Here is an 18962-nt window from a genome sequence, read left to right on the forward strand (position 1 = left end):
TCGCATCATCCAGGTGGGGCTGCACATCGGTGGTGGTGGAGGGGATCCCCATTACCTGTAAAGCGCTTTGAGTGGAGTGTCCAGAAAAGCGCTATATAAGTGTAAGCAATTATTATTATTATTATTATTATTATTATCTTGAAAGCAATATAAATGTGTTACTGTTTTAACCTGTGGGTATGAATGTCGGGCAAATTTAATTCTACAACAAGATATGTTTTCATTTTAGCTCTGATTCAATAGTTGATTTTGCTGAATTCCTGTCTTTTGTTAAAGCAAAGTCACCCGAGGAAAGATATTCTGCGTTCTGAAAAGTGTGCCGTATTTTGAGTGTTACTACTGCTGCTGCAGAAAATGTCTGTGAAGGCATGTTTCCTAAAACTTGGCTGACATGAAAAATTCTGTCCCTCCAAGCAAAAAAATTGAGGCCCTACCAGTCTTTCTCGGGAAACTGTGTCCTTTTTTTGTGTCTTTATAGTTTTTATAGTTTTTCTTCCTGTTCTCTGCTTCTGCATAATCTGGACTAATAAAAGTCCAATAACGAGTTACAGAATTTGGAGTTAAGTTCATATCGAGATTCGAAGATCAAAGTTGGGAGTTCCAGGGTATAACTCTTTTGTTACATTCGTTTGATACTTGATGATTTATTTATATGGGCTAATAAACTCAGATTAAGGGACATAATTTAAATCAAGTATGAATGGTACTTGGGAATAGGGAATTCAATTATTTAAATTTAACGAAAGATTTATAGAAAAGTGAGCAAACAATTAATCCACATCTGTAGGAGTGCTTAGGTATACAGAAGCTATGACCATTTAGAACCAATTAGACTTTTTACAAAAAGCATATGGAGAATAAAAGGTGCTCCAGTTATGTTTGTCAAGATGGTCTATTGTTTTTTCAGTAAATCTTTGACATGTATGGATTTCAGAAACTCTGTTTTAGGGTCTTACGCAAGCTATGGAGTTGCCTTTCACCTTCTCTCATGTTCTAAAAGATTGCCTGCATGTAACATGTCAGAAGCACAATATTTTCTAGCAGATTTCTGGTGTGTAAACAAAGTATTGGGGTGGTTAAAGGCAGCTATTATTTCACTGCAGTATTCTGTATGGATTTATGGCCAAATCAAACATGAGATTTTAAATGGCTGTTATGGATGTATGTACAATGCTCCCCCTTAAGTCATACAAGGTCTTCAAACACAGACATAATTTAATAGTAAATGTGGGGATGCCCACATTTGTTTGGCCTGATTGTTTCCAATTTCCAGTTATTTTCCTTCCTGTACTGTAGCTTTCCTAATTTTTTTCCCAGTTCTCCTTTCCCACTGAGTACCAGCAAGGAAGACATGGAGATCATGCTTGTTTTCCTCCAGGAGACTTCCCACTGTCACCCAAGAATCATTCGCTCTTCCTTCACCCTGTGAGCCCCACTGTGCACACAGCAGAGTTGTCCTTGATTTGAGGAGTGACTCAGCTCTCACTGACAGCTGTTTGGAGTTATCACCCATGGGAAGAGCAGCACCTGGAGTTTCTTAGTCATTGCCAATTGGCAGCATACTGCAGAATAAAAACGGCCATGCCTGGGCTCTTATTAACACATAATCAACCATATTCATACAAATACTGCATTGGGTTAAAATTCGCCAGAGTTCAAACTGAACAAAAGAAAATCCATTCTGAAAATCTAGGTCACAGAGCTTAGTATAGTATTTTTTTCTGCAAAGTGTTACCTGAAGATAAGATACAGTTGTTGCCGTGTTAGCCAACTGTATATACTGTATGCAGTAGGAGAGTCACAAAAGAGAAACCTCACCACTTACCTGGCTTCTATCCAAAGCAGACTTTTTAAGAAAGGGAATAAGGAGAAGCTAATTGTTTCACGGCTTAAAAGGGCTCCAAGGCCAAAATATTGATTTATCTTCTTTCTTTTCATTTTTTAACGAGGCATTAACTACTACTTGTTCCTTTACAGTTCCCCACTCTTTGAAGTTGATGTATTAAGTTCCGATGGAGGATGGCCCAGTATTTTGCTTTCACTGGCAAGAGCCCATCACTAAGCAAACTGACACAGCTTTGTTAAATGTAGAAGCAAAAACCACCACGATTCACGTGCAGTTCTGGAAAAGTGCATGCAAATTTTATTTAAATGAGTAAGCGCAATAGTTCATGACAAAAAATGAAATGCATTTTATTGAAACAAAATATATAGTAGAACAAAAACTCAAAGAATATATACTTTTAATGCAAAGCTGCACTCTTTTGGCTCAAAAATAGCAGGCACTCAGAAACCATTCATTTACCAGGCTTATTGGAATACAAGCGCACAACACACAATCACCTTTTCAAATACACACTGACTGAAATGTCACAGGATTGGTTGACATACACTTTGAACATTGCAGCCTGGTCACATTCTCTGTTATTCCCTATTTGGTTAATACAAAAATAAAGCATTTGGCTTTTTCAGTACAATAATGACTACAATATATATACAGTATACAAACTTATACAAAGTTAACAACAGCAGATAAACCCTCTTCCCCTCCAAACCACATCTAAGAATTATGGATTAGCAGCCAGTGATGTTAGAAACCTTAATACAAAATGATAGAAATTGTTTGAGCGTATGGATGCAAGTAATTTGAGGATGGTCCTTTATTTCTTTTGTTTATGATCTTATTATTTTTATAATTTCTAGATTTCTGCATCGGCTAACTTTTATACACCTCTTAAATGAATTTAAGTGGCTTTTCTTGGCTCCATTTGTCAGTTATGTCCCTTCTAGATGGGAAAAGACTTGTTTCTCGATCCTGCTCTAGAGTAACATTAACCGGGACCCAGTGTAACCATATTGCTAAAGAGCCACCTTTCTATCTGCTTGCCACTGCTTGCCTTTATAGTATTCAAAATCTGGTAATGAAATAATAATTCAAATATTATTGATGATGTTTGGAATAGATCAAGTGATGACATTGTGGCAATGATGAGATAATGTTTTGGAGCAATGAAGCCACTGAAATTTCAATAGGACCACAAAAAGGAGACTTTGACTCCCTGTGGTTCAATCTGTCACCATGTGTTTTGGACTCCTGCATTCCAGTACTTCAAGGAATGCTGTGATAAATTGCTTTTCTCTGCTGGTGCATAGCAGTACAACATTTAACATCCAACTGAGGAAAACAAGAGCTTGACTACAGGTGTGGTAAGAAGATGGCCAATCAATCAACACAGAAACGGAGCTTTAAAAAAATCTAATTAGCTGTTTAATCTGTAAATACCTTTTATAAGCAGTGCAATCCACATTTCAACCTCCTTGACTCTAATCAATGCCTATTGTTCATTAAAACAGAATTAATACCACAGCAGCAAATAAGCATTTCGTTCAAGAACAAAATATATCCAGCAGCCGTTTTTTCCCCCACTTGTAGAACATGCATGACGAATGCAAGGATATACTGTCAGAAGCATGTAATGACATATTTCACATTAGTATATATGCATAATAAGGACATGTCTAACACATGCAATGCTTAATACACTGCTTGCTCCATGTGTGTGCATTAATTACTTTGACGTGTACTTTTAAATAGGAACGTGCACATCAAAAAATGGATTGCAAAAGCAGAGCTGCGAGATATATGCATTAGGCAGGTCTTCCACTGATATACGGTATACACCCCTAGTTCAGACTTCTAGTGATTGTCTGTTAGCTGTTATTGTGATATCAGTCAGGAGTGTTTGTTGTTATCTTGGCATGGCTTAGTAGGCCAGCAGAGTCTGGAAAAAGCATGGAGACAAGAGAGACCCTGTGTGAGGACTCCTTGGAAGGCAGAAGCCCCAAAGGAAAAGTGGTGGATCAAAGCATCTTAATTACCATCAATGCGATCACTCCAGCTGCTACAAAAGACAGTAGCGCTGAAAGTGATTTACAGATGCTGGAAACATCTGGACTGTCACTCCAGCTTTAGCCAGAATTCTTCTTGGTCCCCTGTTAAAAAAAAAGCGTTATTACAGTTATTAGCATAGTTTCAGACGTTTTCACACTGCAAAATGAAATTGATGCACAGTTTGGCTGGAACCTATAGTCCTCTTACATTTTGCTAAGGCAAATCGTTGTCCTGTAAAAATCCGGCCTTTTGCTATTTATTACCACAATTGCTAATAAGAAATTCTCTTTCTAAATCTGTTAGGAATCTAAGTCAAGAAATCACTGATGAATAAAAGTGATTTTACAATGCCCCAACACCTCCTTTGATTTTATAATGTGACTTTTTTGTGATGTTCTGAGTTTTAGATTCATATTTAGAGAACGTTAGTTCTGTATATTATAATGAAAGGCTCCAAAACATATTTTACAAAGGCGAAACATTAAGCAATGTACATTTAGCGAAGGTTTGAGTCCAGAGCTGTTTGCAGAGATTCTGCATCTCCAGAGTGTGGCTAATGGACATGTAAAATGCAGTATAAGTTAACTCTATTCAGTTGTTCGTACAGATTATAAATGCTGCTGTGAGAAATCTTAGACATTTTGCATTGAGCTACTCCTTTCATCCAGGTTTTGGTCTTTATGCAGAAGCATGATTCTGGTTCAGGGTTTGCAGATTCTGGTCTGTGTGAATGATTGAAAGACACTAAATGACAACCCAGGTTTGCTCTCGCCTGAACTGTGCATATTAATAAAAAACAAAGAAAATGCTATAAGAGGCTACAGGAAAATGGGATATGCTCACAACATGCCCATTATGTAACGTCCAAAGGTTTTCAGAGACTTCCACTCAATTTGCCAGTTTCACTACAGTAAAAGAACTCTCACCCTTTTAATCTTCCTGTCGATTTTATTTATTACGTCCTCCACCCATTTTTCATTTGGGTTGGCGCAGAACAGCTTACGGTTCCTCATCTTGAACCTGTTAGAGGCAATGAGAGTGAGGATGTGCCAGGCATTGCACCTCAGTGGGTTCAGCTATCATTGTAGATCCTGTAACTGGTATCAGAATAGCTCCAGGGCAGGAGAAAAACCAACCCAGAGAGCTGAATGGAGGTGAATGAACAAGGTGTCCACATTGTCTGAGCCTGCTTCTCTTACAAGGAATATAGACATGTTTCCTTAACAGCTGCTATTGTCAAGAAGCAAGCAAGTAAAATAGAACAGAATGACATATTAATTTAATTGTAATAAAAATGCAGTTTTAAGGCAGTTCAGTGCAGTCATGATGCACAACATAGCCTCTTCTGTGCTACTTACACAATGGCTGGAAGATTGCAACCTCCATCGGTTTTCTGTCTCCTGTACTCAATTATATTTTTTTTTACCGTCTTACTAACACGATGCACATATTTCAGACAGCAGTTCTCGTAGGAACCTGGAATTTAAAAAAAAATATAGGTTATTTGTAGACAAGCAGGTACAGCTTTCTGTTCAACTTTTAAGTTAGCTTAAAAATTGCTTAGGTAAGGTTGATTACAAATGAATAAAATTTTTAATGTGTAATTTAATTTGTGAAGTTATTACAATGACTTTTACTTAGATTTCCATTTACAATTCTATGTATTTCTTACGTGTGTGGCATGCAAACTTATCTTTGCATATTACCCTGCTTTTATTGATTCAAATATCAATTAGTTTTATTTTTTTAATTTCAATTCTAAACCATTACGCTTTCAAGACTGTGCTGAAAAAACTCCTGATGAAATAAAATTCAAATTTCCTTAATGTTGAGACAGGTCTCTTAACAGGAGGGATGAAATCAGAATTAATTTAAGCAGGAAATAGTTTTTTTCCAGAGAGTTACAAAGGGTATTTTTTAATAGGTTAAGTATTACCTGTAGTTATTGTTTTATATATTTCTGTTGCACATTTGAAGTATCATTAACTGAAGCTGTACATCGCTGATAAGAACATATTGTGTAAAGAAAAATATGGGAATAAAAAAGATAAGACACTTGATAATCCATAGACTAACGACTAGAGTAAATAATGCTAGAATACTTAACAGGAGGAGGACTTAATAAATGATGGATGGAGAGAGCTAATGCATTGGTTTTTGGATTAATTAGCTGTCAAGATAGACCTTAAATAATCAATGCACAGCTGTTTTTCAGTCTAAACTATCAATCATGCCCTGATACCCTGACACCCTCCCACAACAGAATACAATATTTAGTCATCTCTGCATGCCACAGTTGTGTCAGGTTTCTACAAGACAGCCTGCCCCCTGCCCTTTGCACCTACCTTGTGCCATGCTGAGATATAGGCAAGCCAGCAACAGGCAGAAGAAGAGCACACTGAACTTCATGGCTAAGTCTTGACGGAGGGCTTTGTCAACGAGCTGGAAGGCTGTGTTGCAAGCTGAGCCAAGTGAGTGCTTCAGGCGGTCTTTTAACTGCAAGCCACTTAAAAAAACACACACAAGATCTCATATTTCCTGCAACAAAATCACTTTTTTCCTTCATATGTAAATTGCTGACCTTTAGAATAAACACTTGCATAGTTACTGAAAGTCCTTCTCACAGCTGCCTTAGGGAGGGCTTACAGCTGTGATCAGCTGCTTCAGAGCTGTCCCTTACAGATCCCTTCGATCACATTGAAAGTATGGCACCAGGTCAGCTAAGACTAGCTAAGATATTTCTAAAATCTGCATTATATATGAAATGGAGAAAAATGGTTCAGACAGTCTGAACGGGGTTTACTGTATGCGTTTCTTTATTCACAGATGAAATGTAACATGTAAACAAACTTTTTTGTAGTGCGAGTGAACATGAAGTCTGTCTAGTAGTTTCTGCTTATTTTCCACTTTTAAACTCAAAGGCACAACTTTATCCTGTTTAGAGATTTTTTATTTTAAATTTTAACTTTCGTCTGTATGTCAAGAAAATATACATCAAAACATCATTATAAAATACTTGAAGTACAACTGGTATTCAACCACTCGAAACTTAAAACTGATGTTTATAGCTGTCCTAAAAGCAGTAATATCAAGGGGTTTGTACTGTGGCTGTAATGATCTGACCACATAATTATTGAAACACTGCCACATGTGTGTACATTCCAGCATTCGTATTCAGTCTTCTGGTAAAACTAAGAAGGGAATTTATGGAGATTTCTGTATCCAGTAAACACACCTGGATACCTTTAACCTTGTAGTAAATATTTGGTGATCGTCACAGAATAATGAAATTGTTTCCTGGACTGTCAATCTTTAATGTGCAAACCAATTCAAGAAGCTTGCATAAAGGATTAGATACTTACAGTGTTTCTGTCGATGAAGCTCTGAGGCTCTTATAGGGATTTAAAGTGCAAAGCAGCTTATGCAGTGGTTTCTGTCTTCTTTGCTGTTTCTTTCACATCTCAGGTTCTTATGTAGAGCTTAGCTCCATCCCACAGACTTATCTGGTTGGCTCCAATAGGGGTTACACCCCTTACCTGACTTGACAATACACGTTCTCAGTTCCCTCTGCAATTCCTGCTAGGTTACTATTGATGTCTGTATTTCAATAATGATTTGAGTGTTAGAAATGTCCTCATTTCTCATCAATGTGAAGAAATCTGACCCCATTAACCACCAAGCTTGGCTGCTTTGTGCCAAGGGGACAGGGCCTAGCTCATAGCCTACAGATATCTGGGAATGTAATTTTCATTAAAGTGAGGACCGAGCTTGGCACAAATTTTTTCTGTCCCTACTATCAACTTGACAGTCTCCACGTGTTTAACTGGAGTCTCCAAAAAGGGTGAGGTATTTTGCTTACACACCTGAGGTATGTCAATTTTTCATGTGATCCTCTGTGTTAGTTATCATGGCAAAATCTTGAAATGTGTTTAAGCAGGTAATTAGCTCTTCAGATGAAAATGAAGACAAAAGCATTGAATTGCTCGATCTAAATGAATAATGGCTGCTTTCTCCACCTTAGCTCTAGTTCCAAACACTAAATTCTTTTTTAGGCAAGTTAATTCAGGTTGGTTAATAATACTTTTAATTAAATTTAGTACATAACACTACCCATATGGTCGAATGATTTAAACCCTATTGAACTGACTCTTGTATCTGACTGCACAACAGTTTTCCTTTTGAAAAGGTGGCACACAGATGCTACTTGACCTAACAATGGTTGGAGCAGCCTGGAGCTTTTGCTGGAATCATATGACACAAACAAGACTGAGGACTGCTCTTGTCCTTGATGGATTTGTGTTGAAGCTTGAATCATTTGTGTTTTTGATATCCCATGAGCTCCATAGCGCTAGACAGGAGAGCTAGTTCCTAGTGGAGGAGAGGCGCATCTCACAGTGAGGTCACTGCAAGTCCGCAGACTTCAGGCAAATCAGAGCAGTCTCTGTTCCACTGAGAGCACCATCACTTGACATTCCCAGTATTGGCTAGTATAATGACCCAGTATCTCACCAATATTGTCTGACCCATGGAGCTCAACCTACCCTCTGAGAAAGCATTATTATTGGCTAAGGCACTTTGAAGGCTATTTTGTGGGTTATTTGTCCTGCTGAATTGTTCTAAAATCACTCTTTCCTGCTACCCTCCTCTAATTAAAACAGAAATGTTGTTAGATTTTGACAATAAGAACCAATAAATGTTCTGAGCACATTTATGCCCAGAGTGTTTGCAAAAAAATAGGAATGCTGCCATAAATATGAGCCAAAAGTAATAGAAAGTACGTAGATTACCACAAATAGTGATCCTTCACAGACTGAAACTGGCTGTCTTGTGTGCTTAAAATATTGGAATGTAAAAGGGGGATTTACAACAAAAAAAATATCCCCAGCACTCCAAATGTTTGTTGGTGATCTTTAACAGTAATGATGAAGAAACAGTCACATTGAAGTAATTACAGGCCATTATTTTCATTGTTATAATTTTGTTATTATAATGTAAAAAGATCTAGAGCAGAATCGTCTACCTGTTTCTTTCAGAAAGACCTTGCTGATCATGTAGTTTTGTGAATTCATGCAATCATCCTTCAATTTCCTTGTGTCTTCCACACGGCATGTAAATAAGATAGAATTAAAGCTCTGCCGGAATGGGGTTCCCAGAGAGGTTCAGTCTGTATATGTATCTGTCTGGAGGACATGGAACCTGTCACCGGTTGTCCTCAACGTAGCACTCATCTTTTCTAGCTTCCCTCCCCCCAGCCCAACTTCACAGTTGCAGTTGCCTCCCTTGGTTTATTCCTAGGAACCAAGGGGAGATGTGAGAACTGATTGTCATTTCCTTAGCCAGTGGAGTGCTAAAGTATTGAGTATTCTGTCCTTTAATATTAGTCGGGTCAACTCATTATAATTAGAATTTGACCAAATTACGACATAGATGATTTGGGTAAGGGTTGATACCAAAAGCTGATAATTAAATTATAAAAGATAATAACAGTGGATGTGCTGAAAATCGTGGACTCCTTGGATTCTTACTGGTAAAAGAAATGCATGCACTTTTAGTTTACTATGAAGTTTGCTCAGGGTAAAATTATTAAAGAGCAATTGACAAAGGAGATGGGAGAAGTGCTGTTTAATATAGTTTAAATTATCATCTTTCCCTGGACTTTTGTGAGTCTTATGCAATACAGCCTGTACTTGCCGTTAAGGGATGAAAAACCGCCACAAAATCACGTATGGATACAGCAAGGACTTGCGATAGTGTGATAGTCTTAATAAGCAAAAAGGCTTATGTGGCTGCAGACAACGCCCTCCTTCGCTAGATAAAATGCACAAACTCTGCTGGAAAATACAAACTCCTACAGGTGTGTAAATAGAAAGGAAGACATGAAACCAATCCCTGTAAAAAACACCAGTTCATAATCTTGAACTGAGAGAGAAAGGCGTATTTAAAGAACAATAAAACCTCCTGCTTATCTGCAACTTGTCAGATGTAATAGCCATATCATTGAAATGTGGTTTGCTCTTTTTTCTGCAGGGCACACGTCTAAGGCGCTGCTTGTGCGGGATTGCACTGGAGCCTGTACAACTGGGTGAACTGCTGTGCTCAAGCGTACAGCTGCAGTGCACTGTGGTGAGCATATTCTTTCCACGGCAAACTGTGTGAAGATAAAGTAGAAGTGGTATTTCCCAACCATTCTAAGGGCTGTTACTTTTTTCTTACCCCAATTTGCCGACCTCCTGCTACAGCAGTGTTAGACCAGGCAAGGGCACATATCCAGGATCATCTTAAATCAGAAAGCCACTCGTCTTGGCTAAGATTGTGGTATTCTGGAGCCTATCCTGGAGGTACACAGCTTTAAAGAGACAGAATGCATGACAGGCCTTGGTCTTGGATGGGACACCTTTCCTTCATAAGGCCAAGGAAAAAGTGACAATTCAGAATAGCCAAACGAGCCTTTCATGGCTGGAATAATATGCAGGATCCATTCTAGAGGTGATAGAAAGGCCTAGAAATTCTACAGTGCCTTCCAGTGCCTTCCAGTGCCTAGAATATCTCAGCTGCCTATTGTCTCCCAAGATTGTCTACAGTAAAGAAAAAAATCCATCTGTTAGGTGGCTTAAAGAAGCACTCAATGGCTCATACGCTCCAAAACACACACCTTTCAACACAACTTTGTGGAGTCTCTTCAGAAACTACATCGAGTAACAGTAGTTGGCAGAATCATCTGCTGTGGAAAAGTAAAACACACATAGTCCCTCTGAAAATAAGAAACTAAATGACACCAAAAATTGTATAAATTTTCCCCAATCCCTTCTGCCACCTAGCTTCCCGACTGATCAATTGTTTGCTAATAGCTTGTTTGGAAACTGCAAAACATAAATCAATCCCTTTGTTTTTGTCTGTACAGGCACATTGTAAAATACAAGACCATAACTCATCATTTTTATATGAGTTATATAAACATGTTTAAACTGATTAAAGAATATTGTTAAGTCAAGGTGTTTTATTGGCTTGAGGTGAAATGAAATAACATAAAAATTAGAAATATGACCTTGAGAACTGAGGAATGCTTTTTTTTTTCCAAACAGCAGAAGCCCCAGTGTATTTGTTGTCCAGTGGATTAGCAGTCACCTTTAGCCCTAAACCGTGACATGAGCATAGATTTGGGGCTAATTTTGGTTTTGGAGCACAGCTTTTCAGAACCTCTCTATTCATTTAGAGATTTCGACTTTTCACTTCTCTGCTCCAGACCCCCCTTCATCTGGACATCCTTTCTCATCTGCCCTGGCCTTTGTTCTCCTGTGCTGTATATCCCTCTTACTTTCCTCTGTCCCACACACCTGGAGTAAATTTAACAGCCGGACCGCTGCATCTTTTCTTTCCACTTTTCGGCAAGGAATTAAGTTTTATCCAGCGGTCCGTGTCCTAACCACTTCTTCCAATTTAGGGTCATGGGGCAAGCTATCCCCAAGAGCAAGGCGGGCAACACCCTGGGCAGGACACCAGTCCTTTGCAGGGCAGGCATACAGACACAAACACAGGTGCGCAAACACTCACACCAGGGCCAATTTTCCCAAAAGCTACTAAGACGTTTTTGGACCGTGGGAGGAAACCGGAGCATCTAGGGAAAAAAAAAACACTTGAACGCAGGGAGAATATACAAACCTCCACATCGATAACACCCCAGGGACTGAACGGATAGGACCCCAGTGCTTTGAAGCAGCACTGCCAACAACTGCACCACCGTGTTTTAATTGTTCCTAATTTTCGTTTTCCTGAATGTGGCCTACTGACCTGTTCTCATGTGAGGGAGTGGTCCACCGCTGAGGGCCAGTCATTAGCGCTAATTATCTGAAGAAAAGTGCATGATGATGCAAAGGTGAGAATGTCAGAAAATATCGCCTTCCTTAATTGGCAGGTTAGCCTCCATCACACAGACGCACGCTCCGGGTTCGAGGTCAGTTCAGTTCCCAGGCACAAGGTGAAATCAACCGAACAAAAGAAACGAGGCACGAGTTGAAACAAAAGCAGCATTGTCCTGTCTCAGCTTGAAAGCCTCTTCTTCCCCTGGAGCCGTCATGCCAAATTGTTCCTAATCAAGCATACAGGAGCCGTCTCAGCAAGAAATGTGAGGTGCTCTTGGTTCGGGGTCCCTGCGGGGGGAAGCCAGCTGTCAGGATGAGAGAAGAAAAAGAAATAGGAAGCAGGGAAAGCTTTTGACTTAAAAGAAATCACATCAAAAACAAGAAGGAACGCGCCACTTTCCAATAAATCAAAGATGATGCTAAGCCACTTGAGACAGCTGGGAAAGGGTTATGATACGCCTGGTGTTGCAATACTGCCTTTCTGGTCCCTTCCAAGGGTCTAAAGCTGATTGTTTTTAAAGCACCTCCTAGAAAAGGTGTAGAATATATGATGAATGTACATAATAATAGAGAATTTTAACAATGAACGCATAATAACTGCTTAAGGTTAGCATTGCTGCCTTGCAGCTCTGGGGTTCGGTTTCAGACCTGCAGAGAGTTTGTATGTTCTTGTACTCATGGGGGTTTCCTCAAGGTGCTCCAGTGTCCTCCCACAGTCCAAAGACAAACTGGTAGGTTAATTGGTGTTTGAGAAAACTGGCCCTGGTGTGAGTGTGTGTCTATGTCTTTGCCCTGCAATGGACAGGCGTCCCATCCAGGGTGTATCCTGCCTTGAACCCGGTGCTTTCTGGGATAGACACTGGCTCCCCCACAACCCTGACTTGGATAAAGCATTTAGAAAATAGCTGGACTGAAGGAAAGATAAATGAAATGAGTACAACATGTAGTACAATAAGATGGAATTACCCAATTCAATATAAAAATCTAGAACTTGCAAGATGTTTAGATGTTTATATAAAACCTATTAATTCAGTTTAACTTTGGAAATGGAGAAATAAAATAAAAAATAACTTCAGATTCATTTTGCTGCTAAACTTCCATATGGGTCTAACAACAGTGTACGGTGTACACAGTAAAAGTGTACTGTGCTTTTACTTTGCACTGCTATGGGGCTTAATGTATGGAAAGTATAGTTAAAACGTTGAATCGGCTTGTCCAAAGGATTATTTTAGCCACATTATTCCAGCTTCGTTCCACTTAATTCCCTTCGTCCCCACGAAAACAATCTTCCAAATCTTTTTCCATCAAGCAAACTTCACTGCACATTCAGCTGTTTTCCCTGAACTGGTTGTAACTGAAAGAACGTTTTATCATCTTCGCACCTATGATGTCGTGTGCCAGATTGGGGTCTGGAAAGTTTTGCGTTTCTTTTCGCACACGCCCAGTGGCAAAAGGCTGTTAAAAGGGTCACTGAAAGCATTTGAAATTGTAGCTGGACCTTTTCTTTTTCATGACCTAAACATAACAGACTTGCCTAAAAGCTACTTTCAATCTTCGCTAATATAGATTTATGTTTGTAGAACACAGTGCTAGATAAATGTTTTGCATGATGACTGAGCTGAATTGTACTTGTGTGGTGCAAGCTATTTTATTGCTCAGAACTTGGCATGGGGGAAATACATTTGCCCAATCCATAACTTTGTGCTCCATCCATCATCACATGACTTGAATGAGCAAAATGAAATGACTCTTTAAGAAAATGTGCCCAGCTACTCTTGGTTGTATAACGTTCCTGGCAAAATAAAACATTGAGCACTTGAAAGCTTGACTCTTTAGATGAGGCCATAAATCACGTCTGTTTTGGGAAATGCTACACCTTCATAGATTGTACCTTGACAGTACAATCTATGAAGCCAATCTGGGAAGTTCAATCTGTAACTGCATAGGCTTGCATAGGACCGTCAGAGAGGTCTGTGGTAGGATTCAATGGCGGTGTAAAAGAGACTTTTCTGATTATTGAATATTAAAAAGATTTTAAAACTGTTCTCCAGACAGCCTGAAGTCTAGCTAAAAAGAAAGGTTGCTGAACTTAAACCTTCAGGGTATATGCCCCTAACTGGTGTCTAGCAACAAGATTGTGTGGGTTCAGTCTTGTTAACAGGCTGTTATTTTTTTCACTTTTTGTTTGTTCAATATCGATTACCCACACAAAGCACAGCTGGACCTCTGGTCTTCAGCTATCAATGTTCATGGAAATGCAACATCTGTTTGCTTTAGTATAAGACAACAGCAGTATTCATTCATTCTGTAGGCTTTTCTCCTGCAGTGTGGTTTGCATCCAAACATCTTGGTGAAATCGTAGTGCTGATTATTCTTTTCTTTGTAAAAACAGATCACCCCTTCCCTTTAACACCAGGGAAAGATGAAGATGAGCATCTCACTTCTGAAAGAGGTCAATGGATTGGGATGCTGAACTATCTATCACCCTGTGAAGAGTTCAGATCAGCAATTCAGTTTTTCCTCTGTGATTTTTCCTCTCCATTGAAAAAGTGCCTTCAAATTGTCACAGTGCAAAGGTAAACTTCAAAGTTCTTGAGTATCTTTTTTTTCCTCTGTGAAATTGATTCTATACTGAATGGACATGTACTGTACCTCTGATATTGACTTGACTGATTTCCATGAGCTGTGAACTGCACAGATAATGTGCTATTTTAATAGCTATTTTAATTGTCTTGTTCTGTATCATAAAGTAGGAGCATGATCTGATAAGACTAAAAAAAATTGTAGCATAGTTTCTACACCAGCTTTATACTGATAGGAATCTGGTCATAAACTTTTATTGCCACTTTGCTGAAGAAAGGGATTATGGGAGACAGGTGACAACTTCGCGTGGATTGTGGTGAACAATCAGGTCAAGGAGCACATCATGGTATTTGTGTTTTATGGGTGTTCTCTTAACCTTGACCATCTGTAGCTCAACACACCCACTGCTAAAACAACACTGACAAACAACAGAGATAATGTGCATTTATGAGTGGGAATCATTATCCTTCAAGATTATCTCTATAAATGTGCATTTTCCTTTTTTAATCGCCCTCCTGTGTGTAAGTGGTTGCAGGTTTCTCAAAAGGAAACTGCACTGAGATAATCACTCATCTTAGTAAAGTAATCTTATATATCTATAGATATCATTGACACTTGTTTACAGGTGTCTATCCAAAGCAGGAATTGGATTCAAATTGTACATTTCAAATAAGGATTTGTGCACTTCCAAAAGAAACAGATCCTGAAATGTAAGGTTTAAGAACTGCTGAACACTTTCCCACATAAATAATCTTGCAAGATGGGAAATAGGGTTTAAGCAAGAATTTAATTAAGATTAAAACTCAAGCATTCTGTGATTCCCAAATGCAATGCAAGTCACACCCCTCCCCCTCCCCCCCCCCACTTCAAAGTTCAGCGTGAACAGGCTTATTGCCATTTTTTGTCCTTTGCTAATTATGAACATCTCTCTTCATCATGCATAAGGGTACCTATGATTGTCTTTAGCTGTTTATAGAGGTGAAACCTGCTCAACTTTTGCAACTGATGGTGTACCAGGTACAGTACCTTTCTGCTTTGGAATGGACTGTAAATGTACTGTCACGATTAAACTGTTGACAAACAAGCCACAGCAAATAAGAACCACATTCTTGATTTTCTGTGGGAATTAGGAAATGGGAGTACCATATTTGTTTTATTATCATCATTGTTGTGGTTATGTGAAAAAGGGATGCTCGTGTGGTTTCCAAGCAAACTGATTTCAAAATCTATTACGGTGGCCTTCAGGGAAATTCATTGTGAAATTCTAGAGGCACTACAGCACCAGATCTTACAACTGATCTGTTTCTGTTTCTGTTCTTGCTTGATGAAACCAGGACCAGGCTGTTGTTTAGCTAAGGGAATGTGTTGGGAATGGCTCTGGGACTTTGCTTTTAGGTCTTTTCTCCTATCTTCTTTCTGCTACTGTTTATATTACTTGGGAAAACATTTACTTTTAGGGAACGTCTTCATTTTTCCTGTGATTTGTTTTACTGGAATACTTATTTTGGAGTCTAGAATGATGATTTTGTTTCTACTATAATTTCTCAGTTCTTCACATTTACTGTAGTACACTGTGCCACAGTGAACCTTTATAAGAGTAGCATTATATTAAGGGGTTTGACTAAAAGATCATTAAACCATTCATAAACGTAATTTTCTCCACTCTTTGATCTCTTATCTTAGACTGCTGGATTGATATTCCCGTATCTAAATGGTGACGTATATCTATTGTGGGGAAATTGATATCCACACATGCTTGTCTCAAGAACATTTATCAACAAGTACACAGGATATGCCTTATCTTTGTGTCCTAGGCTGAGCTATAAAAGTAGTCTTTTTTGATCGCTAGTTTCTCTGATAGGACAATGCCAGAATGACCAGATACGCCTTCAGTATTTTTCTTCCGTTTTCATTTTTAGTTTCAGCTGCAAAAACAATGATAATGACAGTATTCCTGCTGCCTGGGATAAACTCTGTAAATGGGCAATTCCTGTCAGGAGCACCAGCGATTGTTGCTTCCCCTGGAAGTGAGTTTGACTTTCCTAAAATTTGTATCTTGTTTATAGTCTGTAGCCGGACACACTCATCTTAATATCTCTTCCAGCGTGTTCTGTTGGAGACTTTTACAAAAATCTAGTTCCTCATTCCTGTGATTGATCATAAGCATGATCAATATAACACTTAAAATAGTGTTGCAATAGAAGGTCACATGCTGATTAAGATAAAAAGGCTAATTTGCCCTGGGCGGTTGTCCAGGAAATCGAAATGCTTGTGACCCACTGTGTTACTAATACCCAAGGATTAAAACAGGCTCTAGCAAGATCTGTGATACAGGGCGAATATATCGACACTTTGCAGATGGGAATAAAGTTTTGAAGGAAAGTAGAACAAGTTAACAAAAACTTTGCCAGGTGGAAAGTGTGCTTCCTGAAGGTAAAACTCACCAAACCCCAAAAGCAAGAAAAATGCTTTGAGAGTTGGCAAAAGGAGCTGTAAGAGATATCAGCTAAGAACCAATTTTATCACGGGAAGGTGAAGTGAAGCAGGAGTCTGTTCTTTTTGGTGGATTTTATTTGGAGATAAAAATGCAAAGCACATTTTGCACAAGGCCAGAAAGCACCGTAATAGAGACAGCTTGTTGCCATTAATGTAGCATTTGTTCCCAATGGTGAGAGGGGAATTCTTTGAATGTCCTCAAGTTAAACAGATTTTAATTAGGTGCATCAAATAGTGGTAATTAAGAAGAGTGAATATTATGTGGTGTTCCATCATACATCTAAATGGGTTTCTGTGTTAGATTCTTTTAATTTCGTTTTAGAGAAAACACAGCCAAATTCAAACCTCTTTTCCTGGAACTGGTTATTGCTCAGGCCGAGTCTTGTTCTGGCTTTTGAGAAGCTATCAAATTTAAAGCCTCCCTTCACTTTGTGTTTATTTCTCTGTGTTCCCCCGTCAGCTCCTGTTTCACTTTTTCAAGTGCTTTCTCCTGGCGTTTTGAAGTCGATGAAATTCTGGACAGTCAGATGTCTAAAGCATGCATTTAATGGTGACTTATTTTGTTTATCTTTCTTAGGTTTTAGACTCTCTCATTGGCCTTCCAAACCATTGTGGTGTTCAATTAATCTCTCTCGATGTTCAGTTGAGCAGTTTTTTTTTTCTGAGTTGGGTTTTCCGAGCAAAAGTGCAATACAAGGTCTGTTGTCCGCCATTGATCTGGAGTATCCTGTCTCCAGTCACTCCTGGGTCACAGGGTTTGCTGCTTTCTCTATTAAAGAGAAATCTCTGAAGATTAAACAAATGTTATTTTAGTATCAGCTGGACAAGTTTCCAAATATTCCGCTATATTTTTCTTTAATAATGTAGAAGATGCTCCAGTCCTAACCTCATGTTTGAAACATCCTAAGGCATGGGTAGATAAGTTGTCTGGTTTATCTGATAATCAGACTATTTACATAACTAAGAGCTTGAGGGTAAAAGAAGCTTTGTGACCCCTGAGCACCCAGGTTCGGAATTTGACATTCTTGGTCTAGTGCAAGTAAATATCGCCAGGCTGGTTGACCTGCATGCGTAGCCCGAAATGTTAATGGTTAAGTCAGCTTATTGGGCTACAGGTTGCATGTGGGCCTGAGTGGGTTACAAAATTGACACTTGATTCTATTTTGCACTCTGACTCATAATCAATAAATTGCTCAATTCGACCTGCCCCTGTATGCCCACACTCATATTTGTGTCTGGGCAATCATTGTTGTCCCCACTAGTCCTGTAGAGTGGATACTGCAGAGCGTTTGTGCCGGATGAAGTCTGGACGCGGAGCCCGTCAAGGGCACCTAGTTTTTCCAAGAAAAGTTTCGCTGCTGCACATGGGTATGTGGGAAATTATTTCTGCCCTGGTAAATACCCAAGTGAAAAATGAATCAGTACATTAGCTATTTCTCTTTCCTCATCTAAAATCTCCCTACGCCTTTCCCTGTGACAGCTGATGTCTTCCTTCTGCACTGTTTTTTTTGCTGTTGGAACACGGAGAAATACTGCCTCCAACACATCTCTTGCTATTGGTTGCGGTTCTTTATACTCCATTTCTTTAAGTGGATCCTGTTGTTTTTAATCGTCTTATAAAGCGCTTTTTTTCCTGCATTGGAGTTTTGAATGAATTAAGATGTTTGTCGAATTTGGACCAGTCTACTGTTTGTTCAAAACAATGGTTTGGTTCAAAACAATGCACCAGTGTTTTCCCAAAGAGAAACATGCTGGCACAGGAGTGCAACCTTGCCGTCTTGTTTATTTAAGGTATGTGAATGACATTTACTTCAGCTGGGGACCTTCAGTACTGTTTCAAATACCTAAGGACCCATTCTTAAGCACATGAGCTGGAAATAAGAAACCTGAGCAAGATGGGAGAGGAAAGAGGAGTTTTAGGCGATGGATGTACAAAGGGCTTTCACATGCATAGCCCAGAGCAAAGGGAGTTTTGTGTAGAAACCTAGCATGGTGGGAAGCTCAGCGTGTCCCTGCAAAAAGAAAAAAAAAATGTTGGTTGGCAATAGCAGTGTGTAAACGTGGATTGGGAAATTGAATGGAATGTAAGATTTAAGACGTTTAACAGCCAGGGGCAGCCCTCACACATACCT

The 18962-nt window shown here is 39.1% G+C and overlaps 1 protein-coding gene across 1 annotated transcript; it reads right to left on the reverse strand.

Moving 5' to 3' along the window:
• Positions 1–2120: 2120 nt before the first annotated feature.
• On the reverse strand, positions 2121–7364 carry LOC102691365 (C-C motif chemokine 25-like). The gene is made up of 5 exons (XM_015365281.2): positions 7255–7364; positions 6238–6398; positions 5251–5368; positions 4819–4912; positions 2121–3993 (listed from the first exon to the last, which is right to left on the reverse strand). Exons 2-5 carry the CDS (start codon positions 6299–6301, stop codon positions 3970–3972), a joined length of 300 nt encoding a protein of 99 aa, XP_015220767.1. The 5' UTR covers positions 6302–6398; positions 7255–7364; the 3' UTR covers positions 2121–3969.
• Between the last annotated feature and the right edge of the window lie 11598 nt (positions 7365–18962).

Source organism: Lepisosteus oculatus, chromosome 29 (assembly GCF_040954835.1).
Source record: "Lepisosteus oculatus isolate fLepOcu1 chromosome 29, fLepOcu1.hap2, whole genome shotgun sequence".
Lineage (NCBI taxonomy): Eukaryota > Metazoa > Chordata > Actinopteri > Semionotiformes > Lepisosteidae > Lepisosteus > Lepisosteus oculatus.